We start from the raw sequence: 15654 nt of genomic DNA, 5'->3' as shown, positions 1-15654 counted from the left end.
AAATATTGTAAGAAATCACGATATTGGTGTCTCGCCTGTAAAGTAACATTATGCCGGGTACACACTGGCTAGAACTGCACACGAACAGTTCGCAACCTGCTCGCAGACTGTTCGCTAATGAGTCTGTGGCGGGTACGTCGTCGTCAACAAACCCTTACCGAACATCGTTCTATTCTTCCACGCGAATTTTCTCTTTTCCAACGCCTTCAGATTTTAGTTTCCGTGTTACTCTCCCCGCGTTAAGACTTGCCTTCGTCCTTGAGTAGCCTAAGAAGCGCACATGTGGCATTCCAACGCCTTCAGATTTTAGTTTCCGTGTTACTCTCCCCGCGTTAAGACTTGCCTTCGTCCTCGAGTAGTCTAAGAAGCGCACATGTGGCATCCACCACTTCCTCCACTTCTATCTTTATGTATCGCTACTCCTGTCTCCCTGTCCTAACAATATAAAAACTCAGTACGCCTACACCTCCGGGGAGTTTTTCCTTTACCGACCATCGCGACGTACCTGCCGAACCGCTGCCGCAGGGACAATTAACAAAGTATTGTATTTTCTGGACAAATTGTACGCCTATACGACCATATAATTATACTTTAATAAATTGAGGTGAAAACAGTGTAACGACGTTTGTTAGGACAGCAAGGGGACGATTTTATGATACGTGATTTCTAGTTCAGCAAACCGTTATTTTTAATTAGCAGACCGGTCTGCAGCCAACATGCGGCACGTAGAATTTCTCAAATATTAAAGAATAGGCTATTGTTCAGTCAGTAAGGCAAGGTATCATAAAGTCACCCCCAAAGGGTCTTCGAAACCGATGCAATTACCGAGGCCTCTCGGTACCTGACCTTCCGAACGAGTCGGAGAGTCAGAGTTGACCTGGCAAATTCCCGTCCACCAAGGACCAGCTTCGTCACCCCCGCTCCAAGGACGTGACGCGCTCCGGGCGCAATGGAAGGAGGTGATACGGGGTTGGTCACTTAGTAATTTTAAGAACCTCCCTTCGCGTCCCTTCTTCAAATTTTAGAAGATTCGGAGAAGGGACGACTCGATAAGAAGGCCAACTTAGCTTAAGACCACAGCGTGTCAGTACACAGACCATCAATTACATTAGGAATATTAAAGATTCAGTCAGACTCTCAACGCAATACATTCAGTCTTCAGACGGCACCTAGTGCAATATTCCAAGTACGCGGAAATTAGTACCCGAGTGCTTAACAACTTTCCTCACCCACCTCAAGTTGCTCGCGAAAGTGTCTACACTGCCGGCGAACATGGTTCGCGAACTGTTCGCGAACACCGGTGCGAATTATGCATCGTACGGTGCTTCAAATTATATCATAGTGCTCAATAAAATCAATTTTCATTTAAATTGTTTGTTCACTTATCGGAGAACATCTACGGTCGGATTCGTATTTTTTAATAATCGTGTAAGATACAAATTATGCCATTTCGAGTTTACTCGTCATTGAAAGTTTAGAGGAGACTGGAGCTGAAAGTTACAATTTTGACAAAACATTAAAAATGACCGAGAAATAATGTAGTTATTTTCTTCACTATTAACTAATCTATTGTTAAATTTATCGTACTTTAAGATTCCGAGCTTAGATTTAACATATTGCAATTAGTTTTTCGTAAAGTGTCATTTAATTGCAACTCGGCGAAGCGTAACTCCTAACCTCGTCGTAGGGCAAGTTGTTACAGCATTGGGGTAAGTTGTTCCAAAGAAGAAAGAGTTGCTTTTCAGCGAAATATTTCAATTTCTAATGAAATAAAGTACAATTTCACGAATAATGTTTATTTATTAAGGTTTAAGTCAACCAAAATATATTATTTGCATACTATGACACGTGCAGCGTGCGCATTCGGTAAACGAACTCCCTGGTTAAAAGGTTGAAAATAATTCAGTGATGTTTAAAACATTGTAAAAATTCGTGTTACGCAAATTAAATAAACTTCACGTGCAGTAGATTATATCACTGTACTTGTTACTTTTCACAGCAAGAAGTGTCTTTGAAATACGTTCTTCTGGAACCAGAATGTGCATATTGATAATGGCGTAACTAAATATATGTAAATTTGACAGGAAAAGCAGTTTAAAATTTGTATTTGACTACTAGTTGAATGCTACTCTCTGATGGGGAACTAATGAACTTAGAAGTGTGTCGTTTTACACGATAAAAATATTCTACCCTTCGACGCTTTATGTAAAAAAATACAAATTGACTATTTTTGAGTTATGCGATGTGTCAACACTGTCAAACACGTAACTTATCATTATCTATAAGATCAAGTTAATTTCGCTGCAAATCATCGGTTATATTTCTTGTAAGAATTTATTCTTTCAAATTTCATAAATTCCAAACATTTACTGCTCGGCAAACGAAGTCCCTCTATTATCGTCACTTATTTTCGTGCAAGTACGTCGCATTATTTACGATCGAAAAGCGTTGTGCGTCAATTATGTAAGAAACATTAACGTAGGTCTAAACAACGCGACGATAATATTTGTCTTCATTAGTGCATCGAACAATGAAGTTTCTTGAACATTTGAAGAAAACACGCCTCTTGTTGTCGTAGATTTCGTGGCAGACGACGACGCGTGGATCGCGTACTCCTTAATGAACCACGTAAATTGATAACTTGCACACGAACGTCCATCTTTTAACCCCACCGCGGACGGCGCTCGATAAGGAATCGTTACATAGGAAATAAGCTTCCACGGCTTGTGGAAAGTGTTTAATGAGCACCCTTCCCGCGTCGAACACGCTTATCGGCATTTATGACATTTTTCTTACCGTATTTTCGACGACATTCCGTGCGCTTCTGTCGACGCGTTTCACGAAAGCAGATTTATTGGCGGCGCGGAAACCTCGATTCTTAAATAGTTCTATAAGCATTTCTCGAGGAAATTGGACTGATTTAGGTGGAGAATTGAATGTCTAATTTCTTCTCTTTTCTGTACAAAATAGACATGAATTTTTTTGTGGAAGAATTCTTTAAGTGAAGAATATTTAGAAAGATCGAAAGCTAGAGAACGTTCGAAAAGTTTTAGATTTGTTTAATATTCAAAGAATTCGAGAAAACGGTTGCATTGAGAATTTCTTTGCTGCCAACAAAACGATATTTGTGTAACTTTTGCCAGAAGAAGGTATCTTAAGAAATTATCGTACTAACAGCCTTTTTGCGGAATTAATTTTATCACGCTTGTGATAATGTATCGTAAGGAATTTTGTTATTTTGAAAAATATTTCCATGCACAAATTACCACTATGATTATCTTTAAAAAATTAGACAGTAGTAAAATTGCAAACTGTCCTTATAATTTTTTAATAAGTGCGTTTTATCTTCGTCTTCGCTCTAAAAAATCACCAACCTCTGATATCATTCATAGTTGATTATTTCCACGTGCATACGAAATAACGTAGAACGAGGGCAGACAAAATATAAATCGAATGCACATAAAAAGAAAACAAAAGAAAGAAGGAAAATTGATGAAATATAATAGGACCAATATATTTTTTAAATGGTTTGAGCTTCTGTACAAAATTCTGGTACATTTTATAGACAAATCTTTTTATTATTTTATTCATTGCACGATTGAAATTTAGATTCTATGGATTTTGAAATTATTTCAACGAGAATTGACTTAACCATGTGCTTTGCGATATGAAATTCTACTTCAATGCATAACAAGCACAATAAACCATAAAACATCATACCGACATCGTATATTTTATGTAAAAGTCACCAATAAAATAAGAATATTCCTCAATAACCTTAAAATTGTCACCATAATTCCTAATCTAATTCAAAACATGTTTAAAGACTTTCAATCCTTATTTTCCAAATCCCACTTACACTGTCGGTCATAAATATTAGGACACCCGTTATTTTTGTACAGAAATTATTATATGATAGGAGTCACAGTTTTTGAATAATTAATGGCAGCTTCCTGATTTAAGTCGTGTCCAATTATTTTTGGATTCCAACGTTTCCCCAGCACTGCAGCTAGCTTCATTATAGTTAAAAAAAGAACTGATAATTCCTTTTTTTATGATTCAATCAATCCAGATCGTGAAAGCCTTAAAATTTTCATTAAATTACATTTGTTTGCCTGATTTAGTAGTACATATCAGCAGAAATATTTGCATTCCTTCTATTCTAGGTCGAACAATTTCTAACTAAGGAAGACGAGTTAACTCGTCATTATTGAGAAATCATTCATTTTGAGTATAAAATGCATCATATTCACATTTGCAACAACCAAAACGAAGTAATTGGTTATATTTTTTACTCATTTTTAATTACGAACTAGAGATGAGTCCATTTAACAGGTTAACATTTTTCTAACAACCATTTAGCCTTGTTTCACGTTCGGTAAGTGTCCTAATGCTTATAAACGAGAACTTACAAGAATTCTAAACCCCATCTCGAACTGCGCCACCGGGCAGAAAAAAGAAAACTAAAAAGACTCATTCCATAATCCCAAGTACAACCATCGTCCACTTTGTTGCTACTCACCTCTTGAGGATAAAACGGCGCCTGCAGCGACACGCAGATCGCATTAGCGAAATCAGCTAGGCTGATGACGATCAACGTGAGCCATTGCCTCTTGGTGAATTGAGCCATCATCGTAAAGGCCTTCTCGTTTCTTCACAAGTACTCTTTCTGTCTCTGAAGTTACACCACGACCTTCATCTGTATCGACGATTCGCGCGTTGGAAACCGGCTCGCGTTGCGTTGCATCAGGAACAAGCAGCGCGTCAGAACCGATCAGCTTCTGATCTGACTCTCAACTGACTGCTCGATCCACCCTTATCACCGATTATCGTTGCAAACGACGTGTAACCAGCGATCGCCCGTCTGTCTTGATGTGCCCTCGAGACGCTTATGACTCGACAACAGACACAAGAGGCGCTATACTATTTAGTCACTTTTCAGTTGGATGAAATACGAGGAAGAGTGAGGGAGAGAGAGAGAGCGAGAGAAGAGCGCACAACAGGGTCGTAGGTCGAACGATACGTCCTACCACGCTTCTAAGTCCCATTATCGGGTGACTTCGTTGCGAGAGTTGGACGTTTCGTCGCTTATTCGTCGTTCGTTCTGAGGAATCTTTTTTTCTTTTCCTTTTTCTTCGATGACGATGATTTGGAAACTGGTGATTTTGGACGTGGACAGAGTGAAAAATGTGGGCAAATTGAATTATTCTGAATGGTAAAGCTGTGAAACTGGGAGAATTTAATGTTTCAGGAGAGAATTAACCGATTTGTTAGTTAATGTAAAATCACCTTTGCAACGATAGTTTGTGGATAAAATCAGTGCAAAGGTAATTTTATGTTAATTACGAAGTGATTTTTTTCTCTCTTGAGAAATGAAATGTTTGCAGTTATTAAGTTTAGAACATTGAGATAATGACTGATTTTGTGTTACATCGATTTATGTTACAATAATGTGGAACCAGTTTTGCAAAATACTCGAAAATTCAATTGTTAAATGGAGTTAGTAGTAAAAATATTGAAAAGTCTAAATATCTTGTAACGAAAAATATATGACTTAGGTCACTTCAGATGGAATTAGAAGATTATTTTTGGTCAGTAATTTAGGGAGTAGATATTTGATTATGTTGATTGGTGGAACATTTAGAGAGGAAGTTTGGTTGGTAAACACTGTATTAGGTTGGTGCATATGAAATGGCCGTTTTCGGAATTTCGTTCTTAAATGTATCACTAGGTAACACTTATTATACATCAATTTAAAGTTACTTCACGAAATTGGCCAACATCAACAATGGTTCGTGAATCAATTTATTGTTAAATGATTTTGATGAAATTCTATTAATTACATCCTTGTTGGACAAATATTTAATAACGAATGTGAAGTAAAAATGTGTTTTCAAGGAATTTCTGGCATTTATAGCAATGCATAATTTTTTTTAATAAAGCAACAATAACTTCGTTTCGTGATGGTCAAAGTGCACTGAAACCAGTAGATCATATTTTTACTAAAATTGCACACATTGAAAGTTTCATTAATACCGTCGGTCATTTCATCTACAACAACATAATGGAATATAGTATATAAAGTATAATTGTATTTATGCTAAGGAATGGTAAGATGTTAGAATCACAAATATTTTTTTAAATTAATATATTATACTACTTGGGATTAAAAAAGGATTACGAGGAACAGTGTTCAATTAACAGAGAACGAAGGGATGTGAGCAATTTTTGAGTTCCTTCGAATACACTGAATATTCCAAGAGATCTAATTTTCCAAATAAATATTGCGCTTAAAATTTCAATTATAGTAAATTATTAAGTTATAAAAAATTATTGAGTATTTTTGCTGAACATATTGGAAAACTAAATACACTAAATATTCCAAGTATTTTAATTTTTTAAGTAAACATGCTTAAAATTGGAGTATTTTTGCAAATACATTCAATTTATCAAATTTCACAACTGAAAAACTAAATTAGAATTGCATGGATTGGCTAAGACAAAATGCTAAGAAGTTTATTTAAGAAAACAACAATCTCTACAAAATACCGAATCCTCCAACGTAACTTCTAACTAAAAATTTATTCGTACATCACAGAACCTCCATACAAATTGTATGTTACGTGAAAAAGACCCATTTTCACTAAAAAAAAAAATTCACAAAATTTACGGTACCTAGATGCTTCCAGCCACAATAGAAACCGTCGACGTATCTTTGTAAACAAGAAACTGCCTCATTCCTGACGGCAACACAGGAAATCCCATTATCTCGAAACTTCGCCGCCTTTCGGTCATTATCTAGCAAGTTCGCGTGACAAATTATTTATATACCTACGCGAACTGATAAATTTATTGCCTCGTTTCTTGTCGCCCTTGCTATTTGCATTGATGTTTCACGCTTTAAGGGAGCAACTTTAAAGCGATGATTGGGCGCATGGAAATTTTAAATTGTCATATAGCGCTCTGTTTGCAAAGGCATCGATTGTAACGTGTATATATCGGTGAGTGGTTCTCAATTTAATTCAAATCATGGGAAAACTTTTCAACGAGTGGAGGAGAATATTGACAAACGATTTGGAAAATTTTAGGGGAAAGTTTGTGTAATTTTTTGAATTCTAAAGTTTAGAAAATAATTGCCTGGTTCGAACAGTTTCAAATGATCTTAACACGTGGGAAATAAAGATAGAGAATTTTTAGGTATTTTTCAAGTCTTGGGGTATAAAATGGGAGAAATAATTTAGGGTCATCTGTAGATGAAATCTGCATAATGTTAAAAGACGATATATTATTTCAGTAATATAATCTCTATGCAGTGAAATAATGTGATTTTTAAATGAAAAGATTTACAAGGGTAGGTAATACAATTTTGTTTTATTCATTCTCCTTTTCTCCACATAGATTTTGTAGCATGTCATGTAATTGGCGTGTGATATATCATCGATATAGTGAAAATAAAGCGATGAGTATATTGAGCTACAGGTTTACTTCACTATTGAAAGCAATTAAAGTATAGTACGGTACAATTGTGATTGTCTGAACTCGCTTATATTAAAAATACAGTCAAACTAGAGGTAACAAGGATAAAGAAGAATGATAAGAAAAATTCTACGAAAAATGAAGAAACAGTAAGGTACCGGAAAATGTTAATGAATTACAACGAATAATTGAAGACTTTGCTACAAGAATGTGCTAACTTTTGGGAAACTAGTGAAAACAGTGTGAACAAAATATTTTTAGACGTATATATTATCCACTTAAAATCTACATATTAACACAGCATTTAGCATTAATACTAAGCATAAATATCTTTTTCCTATGGCATGACGAATGTTCAAAATTTCAAACTGCCCCATTTTGCACTGCATCGTACAAAAATCCACTTATCTCGAGTATACAGGGTGTTCCATTTAACTGGAATATCTCACGAGGGATTAAAGTTATGGAAAAAATGTTCTTACAAAAGTTGTTCGGTATATAGGGGGACATTAGGTGGTCTAAATAATTTTTCTGTAAGTGTGGGAAGCGATATCAAAGTCAAGTTATTTTTTAAAATTTTTTTACACCTACGGAACAATTATTTACACCACCCAATGTCCCCCTATATACCGAACAATTTCTGTAAGAACATTTTCTTCGTAACTTCAATCTCCCGTGAGATATGCAGTCAAATCGGACACACTGTATAATTAAAAGTTATGTATCTATAAAATTTTGGAAATTAGGCGAAGAAGTAGGATATATCCTTATAACTCGAGACTGAATTGTCAGATCTGCAATTTATTCAAAAATGTTTTTTTACTTTCAATGCTACTTATCACTCAATTTGAACAAATTATAGAGCTGCCTTCTTTTTGCAGCAAAGTCTTCAATTAGCCTTCAACCAGTTCAGACAATCAAAAACACTATCCTAAGCACCACCTCAACAGCTTCAACATTCACGATTCCATAATCCTTACGCTTTCTCACAGATTTAAGTACCAGCGATCACAGAATGCACACGAATGCACTGTACGTACATCGAAATTTCATCAAACTGATTCAGTCCTTCGAAACACTTCATCTTCGATCTCCAATTATCTCTTTTTTACTCCGCACCGACACAGTTTTCGTTTTTTTCTCCACGTCCAAACGTGCATTAAGAAAAGAAAAGAGCACGAGAAAAGCGCGATTTTCTTTAAGACAATCTTCAAGATATGTTCATGAATGAAACTACGTGTCACGGAGCCAAACTTTCAACGGAATCTTGACCATGGCCTTGCCAAGGAAGTCCTTGAAGTGCGTCGCGATGCTGGCACTCGCAGCTGGTCTCATCTCCTCGATGATCTCCTTCGCGTTCTGGTTGAGGAACTGATTCATCGCCTGGCCGATCACGTTGTCGCCGTTTAATTGATCGACCACGCGGAATCGAGCTCGACCCAGGCTGAAGTCGACCAACATTCGCCCCACTTTCAAGTAACGAACCCCGTCGCGGATCTCTTCTATTCCTTGGACGCGAGCGATCGCTAAAACGTCTCCTGGAAACGAAATTTTCTCAGTTTTATGAAATAGTAATTTTTTAGATATAAAGTGTCTCGGTAACCGTGGTACAATTGGAAAGGGGGTGATTCCTTAAGAAAAAAGAAGTCAAATGAAAAAACAACTTTGAAAATGCGTTAGGTGTGCACACTGACAATTTTCTCCCCGAGACCCTCGAATTTTCGAGATATTCCAGAAAATGAAATATGGACGATTGCTGATAAAAAAAATATACGTCAAATAGTTTTCCCGAGATCTCCCATATAAGTTTCATCAAAATTGGCGTGTATCGGTTCGATATTGTAAGAGTGATAGAATTTCTGCGTGTGTTCCAGTCTGGAACGAGAATTGCGTGAACGAAGAATTCTTGAGCTAGAACGATAGAGGTGCGAAAGAAGAGTGTTTGGGACTGAGTATAGTCGGTGGAAGAAATACAGCGAGGTCGTAAATTAAAGCATTAAATAGCGGCACCGATTGATGTAGCGACACTCAGGGGCTACATGTAGCATCTTACATTTTTCCATTGGGACTAAATTAAAGCTAAGGCATAGTTCATGCGGCCTTGATTGATTTCGGGTCCTTATCTCCTCACGTTTCTGTCGATTCGCTTGTCCATACGGTTGACCATACGTCTGTCCGATCTTGCGACCTCGTTATATTTCTTCCACCGACTATACCTAAGAATATCGTGTGAACGAAGGGTACGGAGCCATCCAAAGATGTGGATGGACGTGGCTGAATATCTCTGAGAAACGTCTGCGTAGAATGAGAGGCAAATAGTAATAGAGAGAGGGGAATGTGGGGAAGGGAGAGATAGATAGAGAAAGAGAGAAAGGGTCAGGGAGAATATGCGGGTGCAAAGATAAAAGAATCTGAAAGATGCGTGCGCGGGGTCAAAATGGAAAAGTCAATGACTAGAATGCGGAAAAATCAGCGTAGTAGGACAGTGTGGAAAACAAGTAAAGATAGCTAGGTTAATAATAATCAATGTGGTTTTCAGAGATAATAGCGTACATTAGCGTGGAATAATATGAAGTTTGCCTGTGCAGTTTTATCATCTGTTAAATATATTTTAGTCTGAATTACACCTATTCGATCTTGATCACGAAAACCACAAAATCCTACAATATGATCCCTCGAAAGTGTAAGTTTTGACCTCTTGCCGACACAGCGGCGCCGAGACATCCGTCTAGAGCTCACCCCCTTGAGATAAAATAAACGAACGCGTTTCGTTCTCATGGGAAAATTAGGGCCCCCACCACCCAAAAAATACAGATTTTTGGGTATATAAGGGCATGATTTCCGAGGCTCTGGGGCAGTCACAGTTCAGAGTTACCCTGAACTTTAAAGTAGAGCAGTATCTGTATAGTCGTCGTTTGACACAAGCAAGATCGGGCTCAATTCCCTTTCAAGCAACCAAGTATAATAGTAAACTCGTAAGTGTCAACTAGACATGCTTGTCTACGACGTCCCCGCGTAATCCCCGTGTAAAGTCGAGAAGGAAGATTCTTGCTCAGCCAAGAATCAACCATTATAATTTATCTTTAAACCATTGTAAACTTATTGTAAATTCCTTGAATATTATTAGAATATAGTTACTATAGAATTGCTCAGCCTATATTCACAGTTAAACTCACAAAGGATATATCTTTACCGCTCGAGGTATATCCGACATTACGATACGTATTGTCCTTACAACCACCAAACCTTTTCCATCCTTCGGAGAACGGCGTAGTAACCACATGCGTCGAAGGTTCCAATCCTTTTGGATTTGTTGTCAACCACGTATCACCCTCATACGGTGAACGTTTTTTTGGATTTGTTGTCAACCGCGTATCACCCTCATACGGTGAACGTTTTGACCGATCCACCAACCCAATATTACGCTCCGTGTGAGGACCCAACAAGCGTAACCCGTAACAGTATTGTAATGTCTATCATGATTGGCTTCCTGCCATTGCTATTACCTTACTTACTGACACTTTGTATTATCAGTCTCTTTCGTTCTGTATTGTACCGCTATTACTGGGACACCCTGTATAGTTGTGTCAAGGAATGTACTTCGTTCTGTTAAAAAAAGGTAGATAGGAGCTGTAATTTTAATTTTGTTTATTTTTCGGTCAATTTTGTCTTTCAATAAGTATCCAATTCAACGTCAAAGAATTAAATATTTTTGAACCAATGATATTCAGCTATTGAATATTCGTGGTACATATAAAATTCCGAATACTTTTCAACCAAGAAATTTCACTCCCTGAAAAGAGGATCTTAATCAAAGGATTACTTACAAATATTTTGAGTAATAAGATTTTGCAGCACCAAATCGAGTAAAACATGGACAAATGTATGCAAATCTAAATGTAAAATAGTAGAAGATATATTTTCAATAATCCCTAAACAATTCTAATTTTACGTTCTATGATCTACACTACCGGCCAAAAGTTTGGAATCACTGTGCATTGCAAGTTACAGAAAAATTCCCAGAAAGAAGTCAGCAGCTTTAAGAATTTTTTAACGAATTTTGTATCATTCAAATCAATCGGTATGAGATAAATTGCTATTTATCTCCACAATATCAATATCAAGTCTATGAAAAATTAGTAGCAGATTCAGTACTGATGAAAATTGGGAGGTGATTCCAAACTTTTGGCCGGTAGTGTATATTAGGGATGTCGATCTCGCGAGGCACATACGACTCCTTCTCTTCGCCTGCTCCTGCTCCTAATTCACTCTGATAAACTTCTCGGCAGGCTAATCACCACTACTTATACACAGTCCCTTGTTTGCAACTGACACTATCAGGGCCGTAAATATATGTATACGTAGTGGGACTCGTGCAATTCCTGGAGGAAAAGAAGCGAGGGAACTGGCTGACAGAGAGCCAAGGGGAAGTAGTTCGACACCCCTGATCTATATTCTACGTTCTACATTGCTATATTACAACTATTACTTGACAAAGTTGGAAGTGAAACATAGATAAATATATACAAATGTAAATGTAATACAGGTAACCCTCGTATAACACGGCACTTCTACAACACGGTTTTGGGAAATTACCCGAACAATATGAAACATAATAAGAGCTTTCAAAAGCAAAAAGTATTTCATTTGAAATTAGGGAAATCCCCGAATAACACGGAATGTAGTAAAAATTTTTGAGCAACAGATAGCTCATTTGAAATTTTTCATTCGAGCGTGGATGTCGTATCGGATTTGACTGCAGAATTTTAAAATTTATTAGAATTTTAAATTCATTTTGTTCGCGGAACATTAAGTACATACATTTTACAATTTTGTGTTTTTCTTTTTACTACATTATACATAGGCTAAAAATCTTCGGGTGAGTATTATTCAACCTTTTTTAAAGAAATAGTAATTATGCTTTCCATTTATGTGAATTAATTTGTAGCCTTGAACTATGTCTGGCGGAAATAAAAGAATACATATTATTTTTATTTAATACATATTAATATGTTATACTTTTGGTGAAAATTGCTTTAATAAAGATATTTCTCTTAATTATAAAAATATAATAGTACGTTTTTTTCATTTTTGGAACCAAACTCCCTTTTTTGTACTAGCTCTTTGTTTCGTATAACACAGATTCGCATAACACGTCATATTTTTTGGAACCTAACAACCGTGTTATACGGGGGTTACCTGTACAGGATATTATGGGGTACATTCTCAAAAATCCCTAAAGAGTAGGCTTTCACGATTCTTAAAAGAGAAGGATTCTACAGGGTGTCCAGTGAGTAGTTCAATAAGCTACGCCTACGTGTTCAGCAGATCATTCTGAAGAAAAATGTCATATACACTATATATAGGTCTGTTTTGCTTCGTTAGTGAATTACATTAAAAATAAAAAATTTTCCTTGTTAAGCATACTTACAGAGAAATAATAATTCTACTTTTGTTGTATGGATTATTTAATTTACAACTAATGTTCAAAATCCGTTTCTCCCAAATTTCTACACACATTTTGGAAAAGAAAATACTAATAAGCTGTACGATCAAAGTATCGTTGCCAATACTTAACTACCGCGGCTCTGCTATTCCCTTTGTAAAAGCCGTATATGAATATTATATCGGTATATTCTGTATCTGGAAAAGTACAAGGCATCGTGCACATTGTCATACTAACCAAATCAAGTCTAAAATATTGACCGAATGTCATGCACAAGCTTTGCTTTCATCATTGGAAAGTACTTATCTTTGCACCCGAAGCAAGCATCAACAATGCTTATCTTAACGACAGAAGGAATAAGATCTATATGTATATGACATTTCTTGTTCAAGATAACATGCCGTAAACGTTGGAGAAGTTTGTTGAAGTGATACCTTGTGTATTCAAACATGTTACCAGTTTCGTTATATTTGAGAAATTTGATAAACTCACCAAACAACGCCCAGAAATCTCCATGGCTCTGAATAGGGAAGAGCAACACATTCCCTACGACTTCATAGCCACCTTGAAGTTCGATTTTCGGAAACGCCAAGTGAAGGTCTAGTCTATACGTAGTGACGTCCACTCGTGCCTTGGTAATTGTGTAATTCCCAGCGCCTATGACCGTGATGTTAGTGAACAGAGCTTTGATTCGAACTGCGCCTTGGCCGTTCTCCATTCCTAGCTCCGGGATGATCAGCGGTTCGATCGGAGGCAGGTCCAACTCGGAAATACCTGGGAAAGTTTTACTCTATATATGTATAAGATAATTAAGCCTTCTATCTATTTTTAAGTAGTCTGTGAAAATTTTTCCATTTTTTTTTTGTATAAATTGAAGGGAAGTAATTAATTAGTGGAAATTATTTTTCAATTTTCCGAATTTATTTTTGACAGAAGGTCAGTAGGCAAGTAATTAGTGAAAATTATGATTTTAAGTGGCCAGTGGAAATTATATTTTTGAGTCGTGAGTGAAAATTAGGAAATTAATTAGGAATTAAAAAATAGGAAAGTTGAAGGAAATTAATTAGTGGAAATTAGAGAAGAAAGGTGGCTGTCGTCTGACCGTTGGTCGTGAATTTAAGGGCTTTCTAAGAGCGCTTATTTCAATTTAAGTATTGAGATTTTTATATAGCACACAAATATTTTAAAAGTGACAGTATAGATTTAAAGTTGCGAGTTTAGATATTTCACTTAAAGAGGAGAACAAATTCTTTCTCGTTCGAAAAACACAGTACAATATAGTAGGACTTTGTTATTAATAACCAAAATGACAGAAAAAAAGAGCACAAGAGAAAGACCTCTGAAACATATAACAAATAGTAAACTAGCAGGAAAGGACAAACAATAGATGAAATTAAACTAATTAGTGGAAATTATTTTTCATGTAGCTGAGGGAAATTATATTTTTATTTTCTTAATCTATTTTCTAGTAGGAATTGAAGAGAAATAATTTAAATTTTAGATAAAGAACACTAGAGATTGTAATCTTATTGCATTATTCTCAAGATAAGAGTTTTGGAATATTAGAAAATATATTTTTCCAAAGTTTCTTCAGTTAAATATCAATGGATACGTTTGAAAATCTTTGAAGATCTTCGACAAATAAATGAAATAAATTTAGAAAGAAGGAAAAACTCAAAGTTGAGGAAGAACCTTCTTTTTTATATAAGTTCTTCGAGCGAAACCAAGTTACACGTACTAATTAATTGTACTTCTTATATAAATACGAAAACCGGCAAACTACCGATCTTCAGAAGTATATTACGCAAGTACCCTTCACTCTAATGCAACTTAAATTTCATTTGTCTCTAAAACAACAGATTCACTTCAGTTCACACGAACAATACTCTTTCGTTTCGACACTGACAGTGTCCTTTTCAAGTTTCTTTTTACTACTTACCTTGCAGTGACTCATGTACAATCACTTTTTAGTACTTAGGTGACTCAATAAACAGTCCACTTTCTTTATTAAATTCAACATTTATTTTTGTATTTTTTTTCTGTCTCTGATTTGTTCCTAATTATTCTGAAAGTCTTTCGGTGTTTGTGCTGGACTTTTGTCCAACAACTTTCGCAATTCATACTTACCACATTTTCAAGAAATCGTTAAGATCGAAATCATTTTGTTCGAAACGTTTAAACCAATATTTGCATAGATTTTCGTACTAAGAAGAAAATATATTAATATTCCACAACAATTTTTTTCCTGCTAATATTCGTAAAAAAGGTGTGCTTTACTTGTTTATCTGTTGCCATTTTCTTTACTACAATGTCAACTGATTTTTCAGATTAAAATTGATCAGCTAATATTTTCAAAGAAGCTACAAATTGTCACTAATAAACAAGGAACGTGTTGTAGTACAGTCTGAATTTGAATAACATTTCAAGCTGATTAAAAAAATAGTAGATTATTTATTGGTACACCTAACACAATTTTTACTATTTCAGTGCAATAATAATTTTTTCTTTAGAATTTTTTTACTTATTTACTTAAAAGAATTGATATTTTCTGCAGTATTCGATTAATTTTCACTCACCCTTCTGCAAGTATGGCTGCAAATGGTTCAACGTCTTCTGAAAGCATGTCTCTATCTTGGGATCTGACCTACTGCAGGGTAGTATATACTCGGCTGCGAAAAACGAAGAATGTCGAAAGAATAAACGTGTAGATTTTTCATAATTTATAAATAACG

General features: G+C 35.8%; 2 protein-coding genes across 2 annotated transcripts in view; both read right to left on the bottom strand.

Annotated features, from left to right (window-relative positions):
* The window catches only part of LOC108578529 (MFS-type transporter SLC18B1-like), a 24683-nt gene extending 19834 nt beyond the window's left edge, over positions 1–4849 (bottom strand). The window contains exon 1 of the mRNA XM_017941882.1: positions 4523–4849. Within this exon, the coding sequence (XP_017797371.1) occupies positions 4523–4633 (111 nt within the window). The 5' untranslated portion in view covers positions 4634–4849. The remainder of the gene's footprint in view (positions 1–4522) is intronic.
* Positions 4850–8709: 3860 nt separating this feature from the next.
* LOC108578530 overlaps positions 8710–15654 on the bottom strand; it is a 15910-nt gene continuing 8965 nt past the window's right edge. Inside the window, exons 2-4 of the mRNA XM_017941884.1 lie at positions 15499–15591; positions 13415–13696; positions 8710–9014 (exon numbers count right to left, since the gene is read on the bottom strand). Coding sequence (XP_017797373.1) covers positions 8710–9014; positions 13415–13696; positions 15499–15591 — 680 coding nt within the window. The remainder of the gene's footprint in view (positions 9015–13414; positions 13697–15498; positions 15592–15654) is intronic.

The sequence above is a fragment of the Habropoda laboriosa genome, unplaced genomic scaffold (genome assembly GCF_001263275.1).
Source record: "Habropoda laboriosa isolate 0110345459 unplaced genomic scaffold, ASM126327v1 scaffold38, whole genome shotgun sequence".
Taxonomy (NCBI): domain Eukaryota; kingdom Metazoa; phylum Arthropoda; class Insecta; order Hymenoptera; family Apidae; genus Habropoda; species Habropoda laboriosa.
Note: the sequence above shows the minus strand (reverse complement) of the source record. Positions and strands in the feature narration are given on the sequence as shown.